The sequence below is a fragment of the Aristolochia californica genome, unplaced genomic scaffold (assembly GCF_029961685.1).
Source record: "Aristolochia californica isolate CCGP_79_NKW_82.1479 unplaced genomic scaffold, dmAriCali1.0.hap1 SCAF_8, whole genome shotgun sequence".
Lineage (NCBI taxonomy): Eukaryota > Viridiplantae > Streptophyta > Magnoliopsida > Piperales > Aristolochiaceae > Aristolochia > Aristolochia californica.
Window position 1 is genome coordinate 40,854,116 of NW_027182279.1, and position 11,132 is coordinate 40,865,247.

At 35.4% G+C, this 11,132-nt stretch overlaps 1 protein-coding gene across 4 annotated transcripts; it reads left to right on the forward strand.

The window, feature by feature from the left end:
• The first annotated feature begins 1,527 nt into the window (after positions 1-1,527).
• LOC137938704 (general transcription and DNA repair factor IIH subunit TFB2) lies at positions 1,528-10,818 on the forward strand. 4 transcript variants are annotated; one of them, XR_011109900.1, is made up of 15 exons: positions 1,528-1,796; positions 2,502-2,669; positions 3,529-3,597; positions 5,142-5,235; positions 5,453-5,553; positions 5,631-5,676; positions 5,757-5,816; positions 5,961-6,029; positions 6,710-6,877; positions 6,992-7,077; positions 7,973-8,063; positions 9,129-9,209; positions 9,326-9,400; positions 9,524-10,088; positions 10,758-10,818. XR_011109900.1 is itself a non-coding variant. In XM_068783709.1 (14 exons), exons 1-14 carry the CDS (start codon positions 1,684-1,686, stop codon positions 9,656-9,658), a joined length of 1,356 nt encoding a protein of 451 aa, XP_068639810.1. In that variant the 5' UTR covers positions 1,528-1,683; the 3' UTR covers positions 9,659-10,177. The 4 variants fall into 4 exon arrangements, 2 of the variants coding, with proteins under 2 accessions (XP_068639810.1, XP_068639811.1); XR_011109901.1 differs by lacking the exon at positions 10,758-10,818 and having other exon boundaries at positions 9,524-9,910; positions 9,975-10,177; XM_068783709.1 differs by lacking the exon at positions 10,758-10,818 and having other exon boundaries at positions 9,524-10,177.
• The last annotated feature ends 314 nt before the right edge of the window (positions 10,819-11,132 follow it).

Sequence of the window (11,132 nt, forward strand, 5' to 3'; positions counted from 1 at the left end):
AGAGAAAGAGCTAAAGCTACAGTGAAGCATGAAAGCGATTTGAGTCGGTAGCTCGTGAAAGCGGGGTGGGTCCCACGAAAGATACCTCCAAAAGAGCGGCGACCAATCAGGACCACATGAGGGGGTCTTCGTTTCCCGAAAGATGGATTCCTGGCTGGTGGGAGCGTGGGCGGCCGTCCCGTGACCGTGGGAAGTACGGAAAGCAGGGGACATTGCTCCCTAATTACGGCGCCGTAGTCCGGTTCCGTCGCGTTGCTCTCGGTGGACCCGATGACCCACTCAGACTGCCGGAGTAGAACCATTGGATTCGACCGTGTCGACTTGTAACTCGGGCAAGTTGACTCGGTTTTGGATGATGGTGAGTGGAGTCACCCTTAGACTCGAGCGCGCCCAACTTGGACGAGCTCGACCTATTGTTATAACCTAATCTCTTGTTAAATTTGGGGTGACTTGTTCATAATTGAAGCTAAACACTCACTAACAATTTATTTTTTAGGCAAACTTGGGACTTGACTTGAGCACCTGAAAACCCAAAATGGATAGCTCGAGTGAGTCTAATGGTCGGACTTGGGGTGAGTCAGGAGTCACTTGCCCCTCTTAGCCTTCTCAAATTCGAGTTGACCTAGTCGAGTCAAGGGTGAACCCAAGTTATGAGTCTAGGAGTGGGAAAACCTTGCTCTATATGCACTCTTGTCTAGGTTATTGAAAGCCTTGGATTCTTTCAATCTACCTCATCTTGTGTCAAATTATTATAAATTTTCCATTGTATTCCTTTATCCTTTATTCCTTGGACAAGGAGACAAAACTCATGTAAGCTACCTTTTTTTAATCCCCAATACTTAAGTGCATGCACTCCCCCTTTATAAAAACAAGGGGTGCAAGTCATTTTGTTCTTTGAGGGATTATTTATTTATTTATTTATTTATTTTTTTCTGTACGTGTTCGACGTACATAGACTTTCTTTTCTTAAATATTTTTCTTTGACTATTTTTTTTATTAGTGGTTCGATTTGAATTTTCATGAGGGGAAACAGATTATCACCGAGAGATATTTGAAAAATCTGACGGTTGTTGTCAAAAGCACTAAGGAGCTGTGTATCAACATGATCAAATTTATTTTAAAATTTGTATTTAATATTTTATTTTACTAAAAAATTATTGAATATGTATGGTAATGTATGAGATTAATTATTAATTAATTATTTATTTATTAGAAAAGGCACTAATAGGTACAATTAATTTTCCTTGGAAAATTAAGGCACTAATAGGATTTTATTTCAAGGGTTATTGGAAATGTGTATAAATTTCCAACGTATGGGGCATTAAAGGGGGCTTAAATTTATATTAAATTGTATGATAATGAAATCATAATCCAATCTACTATTAATGGTCTAAGGTCCAGTCATTTCCAAATAAATTTTCAACAGGTATGGGCCAGATCCGGCCCAATTCATGTATTGTTATTGTTTTAGTTTTTTGGCAAGAAGTATAGGTTTTGCTTTTGAACTAGTGCATTTCGCAGCATGAAATATACTCGCCAGCAGAAGAGCTCGAACATTCGTTCTTTGCCTTTCCCGTCTTCTCGATTTCTTCTTGCTGGCTTCCTCTGCTGGTGTCAGAATCTTTCATAAAGGAACTATAAGGAACCGGTGTTTTGTATCTGGAGATCGGAGCTGTAAAAACAATGCCGCAGGTGAAGATCGTAGCGAAGAATTTTATGGACATGGTGGCCGCTCTTCCAGCCATGAAGCTTGACAAACTCTATGACAACGCCTTCATCTGTGAAGCAGTTCTAAGGTAGTTTGATTTCAGAAGTCTCTTTGTTTTTTAATTTCTTCTTATTTATTTCCTTGTCTTAGTTTTCCTGTTGTTTGTTCTAGTGTTTTTCGTAACAATTAGGAATTATCGGTGTCTGTAGCAGTTTAAGTTAGTGTGGATACGAATAAAAGTCTATATTCCTTCACAAATACTGTCATAATGATCGCTTAAATGGTAGGCCTAAGTTCAATGACATGTTTTTTTTTTTTTTTTTGAAAAAGGATGTATATATTAACAAAAAGAATTACAAAGAATAATGACATGTACCTGTGGTCAGTTTGGAACCTACGATTTACTGAATCCTATTCGTTAGTGTTAATTTGTTCTGCATTTGTATTATATTTGTATTTTTTTTTTTTTTTTGGATCTGTTGGGAATGATGTCAGTCTTTTTACTGAAGTACTTGGTTGAGTTGTTACCGGTGGCTTTGCTTATGATATTGGAAGAGTAGGAAACTCCAGACTATTTATTTAGTTATCTCTCCTGATGCTTTTAAAAACGTCACTTCAGCTCATGTTCTCAATTTTGGGGAAGTAGATTACATTTAATAAGGAAAATCATTTTGAGTTTGATTCTGTTGTAAATCCACTGAACTTGTCTCGATGTTAATTGCGTTGCCTGGTTCTATGGAACCATGTGTTTATAAGGTTCAGGATTGAGCGGCCTGGTGCTTACTGTGTTCAGGTCTTTGCCACCTTTAGCTAAGATGTATGTCATGCAAATGTTATACATTGATGTCCCGGTGACGGCCAAATCATTGAAGGAGCGGGTGCTTCCAGATGGATTCTCCAAGCATAAGGTTGCAATTGATAGACTATTGCAGCTAAGAATATTTGTTGAATCTATAGACAGGTGCAAGTCTCTCTCTCTCTTACTCTCTACGTCTCTCTCTCTCTCTCTCTCTCTCTCTCTCTCTCTCTCTCTTTCTTTCTCCGTCTCTCTTTCTCTCTGTTGGCATATCTAGATATGTTGTTATGGTCAAACTTTAATTGAAGACACATATGGAGCATTCTGTCTGTTGTCTGCGATCTTAAGAAGCATTATGTTTTTGGAAATGTTAATTTGATTAGTAAGGGTGGTTTATTTTCAAGCTAAAGAGTTGAAGCATGTAATTGAGCAACTTGTTCTGGTCCAATATAAGTAACTGATGTGACTAATTGTTAATCAGAACCTGGGCAAGGAACCATTCAGAAAGGTACGGAAACCATTAAAACAGAAAAGAGATAGGAAAAGAAAATAGGTAGAAGTTTCATGGAGGTGCTCACACCAAGCAACTGGTTTTCAGTAGTTAAATGTATGAGATTATATTATCTAAACCATAGTTTTTTATGCAAGTAGTTGGCATACAGTCAACCCATATATCATTGGTAATTCGAGCTGCTTGTAGGGACAAAAAGGCAGATATATGGTGGTGGTGCTAAAGCATAGAACCTTGTACCAAAACACTAGCAAGTGTTGCCTTTTGCTGATATTGCCGTTATCTATTGAATGACTGGACCCCTTAGGAATATAGTTCTTCATGACTTATTTTGGAGGTGATGTTTCTATGTTGGTCAAGATTTGAAGCACATGGGATGCAGTAGATATTATTTCTAAAATTGGATCTGTTTGTCTTCATAGGCTCTTGAGCCAGCTAGATGAGAAAATGGTATTCATAAGGGAGTCTCTATGTTTTTGTTCCTCTCTGAAATACTTGTTCATATTCATGCAGGAAAAAAGAAACCAGCTACGGATTAAACCCCAAGTTTCAAGGCAATCTCCAGAAATATTTGGTGTATGGGTATGTCTCGAAATGCAAATCCACTTTATTCTGGATCATCGGTGCATTAGTGCTCCACATCATTTTAGTTTCAAAAGGATATCAAAATTTACTGCTCAGTATTACTCGTTTTGCAGAAAATACTTTCTTGTACTCTTTTATCACAACCAAGTTATTTATTTTTAATTTTTTGAAATAGTGCTGAGTTATATTAAAAGACAACCAAGTTATTTCATTTGCTTGTTTGGGCTGTTGTTCTTTAGTGCGGTAAATCTTAGGTAGTCACCCTCTCCATTATCGATGTCCATTTTCAGGTGATCTTATTTCATTTTTTTTATATCAAATCTATGAAGAGTTATAGCAAAATTTCTTAACCGATGATTAATGGTTCACAAATTTCTTAGGCAACAGGGTGCCAGTACATGGTGAGAAAAGGTTGAATGATGAAAAAATAGTGTGGCAAATTGCAGTAGTGCATGAGCTTGAATATTCTCTGATTGCTTAATGCTATATCTTCTCCTATTCGCTGTTTTTTTCCTGTTGTGACTGGCAGCTTTGATCTTGTATGTTGTTTTCTAGGCCTTTGGCTATTTAAAAAGAAAAAAAAAAGATTGTTCATGGAACATAAGAGGGCCACCTGCAAGGACAATAGAAACAGATGTAGGGGTTGATTAGAAGATTACCTTATAATGGAATGACATCTCACTCCTGGAAAACAGAGAAAGTGTAGGCAAAATCATCCATTTCATTCTTTCATGCATAGATTGATGAGTTAACTACTATGTCATGATTGCTATATCTGCACAACATTATGTAGGATTCTAAATGAAGTACATTCTCAGAGGATCATCATGCATGATTTCTCTTATTGATTTTTTTCTATCGCTTTAGGATCTCTTAGTATTAGTCATTGTATTCAAGCCTTCTCCTTATATATAAAGATTCTTTTTTTTCTTTTTTTCACTGTCTTCTTTGTTTTTGCATTTTGAGTTCAGAAGTCACCCTCTACTTCTGAACAGTTGAACAGGGAAGCATTTCTTCTTTGGGCTAGCATGAAGTTTCTAGCAGCCTATAGTAATATGACCACTGGCCATGAAAGCCGTTAGCACTTGTGATACAAGCGAATTCCTCATGTGCAATTTCTAAATTTGAACACTCAGTTTTTTTTTTTTCTTTTTTTGACTCATCTATTATCTCTTTCTCTGCTTTGAATGCTGTCTCCAATCTCTTGCCCATAGTGGGCCTGTTCAGTTTGCATCTGTAGAGGTTTGATCTTTTGACATTGTCTGGTGCTACTCATTGACTTCCTCATCTGATATTAGGCTGTACTTACTAGACAGGCATGTATTCTTTTCTGGATGGTTTTATGTTCTGTGTTGTTGAGGTACATGTCATGTGGCAGATCTGAGAGTTTTTTAGCTTTTCTTTCTTTCTAAGGTGTTGTGTTCTTCATGTTTCCTCTAGTTGTGTAGAGTAAATTAAAAATGTTATGCTGTTGTTTGCCCTTCTTCTTCAATTTGAGAAACATTATATGCAGTTTATGACATATAAACTTGGAATCACAGTGGATCTTTGCCTAGAGAGCCAATGCCTTCAAATATTACTGTGAGACTTCCAAGCCGGGAGGAGCTAGATGCCTATGCAGTTGACCAATGGGAGGTTGCCATCTACAGCTTTATATTTATATAGGCCATTTTGTGTATGTCAAGAGGTTGTGGATTTCAGTACTAATGTAACTATCATAACTTATATTTCATGGAAAGTTTTAGACATATTTTGTATCACTTGCCAATGAGTAATTATGTTCAGATTTTTTTTTGAAATATCATGTTCAGATTATTTGATTCTTTATGATTTGGTTTCTTGATAATTCCAGAGCTTCTTGCTTCAACTTATTACCTCAGCTCAAGCAGAAAAACCAATGGGTTTAAGCTCTCACTTGATGAAGGTTATTCAACGAGGCCTTATGCATGCCAGGTAAGTTTCTGCCTATGTCTGAAATTTGAATGGTTTATCAGTAGTTCAATCTGAGCTGACCTTTTTTATCTTAACAGGGAAAATGAATCTCCAAAGTTGTCTGAGCATGGGTTCCAGTTCTTGGTATAGCTAAAGAGAAACCTTTGCTTACCTTATTCTCGTGATCTTTTATGAATATATCTTATTTTATGTTTAAACTGCAGTTAATGGATACCAATGCACAACTTTGGTACATAATAAGAGAATATATCTCTTCGGCACAGGTATGGACATTATAGATGTTAAATAAAAAAAATCACTTGGATTACCAGTCATATTGATTGAAACTAATTGGAAAAATAGGGTTAAGTAGAGATATATTCATCTCCCTTGAATCTTCATTAAGAAAGTTTCTTATTATGGTGCAGGATCGAGGCTTAGATCCAGCAGATCTAATTTCCTTCTTGTTAGAGCTTAGTTTCCACGTCATGGGTGAAGTACTAGTTCAATACTACTCATTCACAGTATCGTTTTTATTTTATTTTTACCTTTTCTTTTTTTTATTTTTTTTAATTTTTTGAAGCTTCTGTTTTTGCTGTAATCTGTTTAGTTTTTATGAGAAGCTGATTAGGGAGAATTCTGTTTGTTAGATGTTAGTTCAAAGATGTAAGTTGATAGAAGTAGATATTTCCTTATGTTAACCAGTAAAACAGTTGGAGATTTTAATTATTAAAGATGAAGAAACTGGTGAGGAAGGACCTGGAAAAGAGAAACTTAAAAATGAGTATAAAGCTAAGAAGAGATTCTTGTACTTGCATTCAGAAGTATTTAGCAATGAATAGAACCAAATGAAGGATTCATATAGTTGACCCTACATACTTGAGATGCGGTTATGAAGGATGAGGAAGCACTTCGCCAGTCAGAATCTATGATAGTCATTCATTTTGAAATGGAACAATAGCCAACAGTCCTAGTTACTGGTTTTTCAACAAGGACCAAATGATTTGGCTAATTTTTCAACATTCACCAATTGGTAATAGCTATCTTATTCATTTCTTTGCAATAAGCTGAGATAAAAGCAGTTCCTCTTGAACTGTTGTTATAATGATATTTGGTTCTCCTATTATTGCATGTTTCCTTTTTGTCTGACTTGTTTTATCTCTTGAATATATTGTAGGCATATAATATGAACACCCTCACTGATGTTCAGAGTAGTGCTGTGAAGGACTTGGCAGACCTTGGATTAGTCAAGTTGCAGCAGGGTAGGAAAGAAAGTTGGTTCATTCCCACCAAACTAGCGACCAACCTTTCTGTAAGCTTGTCAGATACATCAACTCGCAAACAGGTTTTGTGATAGTACAGATTGTTCTTTATATCAAAATAGTCTACTTTGTTTGGATCGAAATCAAGTATGTGCAGTAGTTTAGTCTATAACCTCACTTTATTGTTTTTGAAACAGGGTTTTGTAGTCATTGAGACAAATTTTAGGATGTATGCTTACTCATCATCCAAGTTACATTGTGAGATTTTACGCCTTTTTGCAAGGTGCATAATCTTCTTTCAAATAATTTTATGTGAGGTTATTCTATATAATATGCTTTGGAGATCTCTTCTTGTCCTAGTACTAACAAAAGATGTACAATAATCTGACATAAAGGCACTTTGGCATCACAGTGCTAGTGTTTGTATGCAACTCTCATTCATTGTCATAGGATTCCAATTTTTTGAATTCTGTTAATGTTGACAGCTTGTTATACAATGCCATCAATGTAGATAAGTATGAAATTAACACCATCAACTCTCTCTATCTTTTCCTAACATGCAAAACATAAGAACAATGAGGAACTTTTTGCTCATATGGTTTATTGATCTACTTGGTGAGATCAGCTCTTTGCTTGGACACTTTTGAGCTTTGACCTTCTGTTTGAGCACAAATTTGTATTTGGGGAAAATTTCTTGGAATGGATGATGGAATGATATTGTGGCTCTCTTGTAGACATTATTGGATAAGCTTTCAAACGACAGTTATTTAGACTAAGTAGGACTGCCGTATTTGAGACAAAGCTCGAGTAATGGAGTTAATTTTAAAGGAATGGATTAATGGACTTTGGTCCAGTGGCACTCACTTTTCACAAGGGTGATCAGTCAAAATTGGAATTGTTTCTGAGACCACCTTTCAGATGCTTTATTTCCTTGGGCATTTTCCTTAAGATGACAGAAACTATTGCTTCCAACTTGCCTGTTGAATCTGGTGAACTTGTGGTACATACAGCCCACATCCATGTCTTGAGTATTGTTTACTTTAGCCAGCTTCTGTAGTCAGTGAACTTTCATAAATATAGACTTTGAGTTTGAAAAAAAACAAAAGTCTGATTTGTTTAGTCAATGGAAGTTCTGTCCTTTCCACATGGTGGTTCATGAGGCTGCTTTCATAATGCAGGGTAGAGTATCAACTTCCTAACCTCTTAGTGGGAGCAATAACAAAGGAAAGTTTATACAATGCTTTTGAGAATGGGATTACATCTGATCAGGTAAATCCCTGTCCTAGTAAATATTGGGTAAATTTCCTAATTTTATCATTGGAAAATTGTCAAAACATCTTGAATAGAAAGCACCAAGGGTTTCTCCTGTACTAGGACTGTTTCAATAGGAACATACTTTTCTACTCTGAAAGTTATATCATGGCTATTCCTCCTAGCATAGGACCCAAGATTTTCTGGCATGTGGAATATGCTAGAGGAAAATCAGGTCAAGTAAGAAATGTGGAACCTGCAAATACTAACTGCCAACTTATATAGCAGAGTTAATATATCTCAGCACTATTTAAAAAAAAAAAGATATATAGCATAACAACTAAAAAAGGTGGTTAATTGAAAGGTTTTAACCATTATTGTGTGAAGAGGAATTGGAAAGTGGGGAAGATGGGAAACACAATCAACAATTTGTAGGAAATATAAATTTTAGAAACAGATAAGGAACTCTTCAGAAAAATCTATGAATTGTCATGGAACGAATAAGGAAATATTTAAGACTCGTACAAAATGGAAAAGATTCAAATAAGAAAGATTTATGCATATTTCTGTCTATATCTCTATATACAAACTATATGAGAATGATCTAAAGGAATTGTTACCAACAAAGTCTTATTTATTGTTATCAAACAAAGTTGTAATAAGTAACTTTATTGATTTAACTTAATAACTTGTTTGAACTAGATTATTTTATTTGTTTATTATTATTTGGGATAACAATGGGAAGATGAGATTCCATTAAGATTTCATTAAGAGAGAGGAATAAGGTACAGCCTGAGGATTTCATTACGTGAAGTTTTAGATGAGTTTCCAATGGGTTTCAAAAGAAGCTTCTTATATGTATACCATTCCAAAGAAGTAATGGAAACATTTCTGATACATTTCCTTGATTTATGCCTCCAAACTGGGTTTCCTGGGAAACAAGTTTCCTTCCCTGAAAAAGAGTTCGTAAACTCTCTCAATTATGTTGATAAAAAGGTTATGGTTCTTCAGTCAAGTGACATGTGTATCCTTCCTCTTCAGTAGACTGATCCTGCATACTTTTCTTCAATGCTGCACTTGCAGATTATTTCATTCCTTCAGCTGAACGCACATCCCCGTGTTGCAGAGAGAGTACCTGCTGTTCCTGAGAATGTCACAGACCAGGTGAGTTTTCTAGATTTTATAAATCTCATTCAGAAATTATAGAATCATAAACTTAAAGACCTGTTTTATTCATGGGTACTTCACTTTCTCATTAGCTGGAATTTCTGTTGATACAGATTAGACTATGGGAAAGTGATCGAAACAGAGTTGAGATGATTCTTTCACATTTTTATGATGATTTTCCGTCCAAGGCAAGTAACTTTTCCTCTAATATTTTCCTTTCCAAGATAGTCCTATGACTTACCATCTTTCACCCTCTTCTCTATTGTTCTTAGATGCATGAAAAGTATTAACCCATGTTTTCTATTTAATAGGAGGTCTTTGAGGCTGCCTGTGATTATGCTAGAGAAATCGGTGGATTTTTGTGGGAAGATTCAAAAAAGATGCACTTGATTGTTCGTGGAGAAGCACATCAGGATATGAGGGATTTTCTTCGCCGACAAAAATGACAAGTTACCAGAGATTTCCAGCAAATGAGAAAAAAGAGGAGAACAAAGTCAAGTTTGACTTCAACATGAGGTGGATCGGTTGTGTCGGTTCTGATCTTTGCCACTGGGCAACCTACTGCTGAAAGAGACTTCATCTGGTTCATTTCAAGATTCAAAAGCACTACTTGGTCTTGCAGATTTTGATCTATCAAGCAGTATATTTTTATAAAATTAAATGAAAAGGAGCCTTGGGTTTGTCGGTCACGGGATAAGGTAATAGAGCTTTAATAAATGAATTGATTATGCTTATGTTATTTTATTAACTCACATTCTGTAGTTCTGCTCTTCATTTTTCTCTGAGATTGGAGGAGCGCTTGTATAAACCTGGTGGAAGTTTTAGCGGTATGGGGTGAAAGAGCTTGAGATGTGTTTTCTTCCATGTGAGAGTAAGGTACTCGGTTAAACTCCTGTTCCATCCTCTGTAATATGAAACTTGTGTAGTTGTTATCTGATTCATGGCCAAGCAACTCGTCAGGTAGACCCGTGACTCTCTTAGGTTGACTCATTTTTGGGAGAAGTCGGAATTCTATTTCCAACAAATTCGCCCTGAGTTAAGCCTCTGGATTTCAGCAAAACCCTAAAACCCAGTTCTTCTGGACACCATCCAGAAGAATTGGGTAATTCCAATAGATCGAAATGTCCCAACTCAAAACTGAAGCTTTTGTAAAATTTACTGTAAGCTTGTTCGAATTTTCATAAAGAAGTACTAAAAAATCTTTCAGAAAACTTTAGATGTTGGAATTGAACGCTTTCCTAAAAATTTTCATGAAGCAGACATTTTAGAGACTACAATTACATTATTTATTGAAATTAATCGAAACTGCTGTCTTCTAAAAACTACTTGGTTAATATTATCATTTGGATGCTTGGGTCAATATGGTGGGTTAGTTTAGTTTTTCGAAATTTGGATGGGTTTACAACAGAGCCAGACCGAATGCCAGGGCTTATCTACTTCAAGTTCATGTTCATAGTATGAGTTGCTTACCTCTTCGGAAGTTGTAGATTTATTACTTATGTCTTCAAAAGCCATGAGTCTAACATCTCTTTTTCTTCTTTCTAGTGGCCAAAATCTTCTTCAGTTGCATCCTAAGCTGTGATCAAAACTTTCTTCTTGTTCTTGGGATCTTTACGTAAGATAAGGTTTTTTTTATCAATTCTTCTTTGACTAAATTTTATCTTGATACCAGATGGTGTTTTCCCATGAGTGTACGCAATCAGTAATTTTTGTGTTTTTGGTAGATGTGTTGTTAATAATATTTTTAATATAATGTTGATATATTGTAAAATAATTTATGATATAAAACATTTTAAAGAATTTTATAAATATAAAAAATATAAATATAAATTATTCAGTAATTTCTATAAATAAGAAATTATTATTAAATATCAAAATTTTAATAGCTTTTCTTTAGATATGGAATTAAAAATTAAAATT

Excerpts from the sequence above, each read along its gene's own strand:
- LOC137938704 (XM_068783709.1), top strand. The coding sequence starts at position 1,684 with ATGCCGCAGGTGAAGATCGTAGCGAAGAATTTTATGGACATGGTGGCC. Across the intron at positions 2,670-3,528 it reads TTTGTTGAATCTATAGACAG|GAAAAAAGAAACCAGCTACG; the intron begins GTGCAAGTCTCT and ends ATATTCATGCAG. Across the intron at positions 5,554-5,630 it reads CGAGGCCTTATGCATGCCAG|GGAAAATGAATCTCCAAAGT; the intron begins GTAAGTTTCTGC and ends TTATCTTAACAG.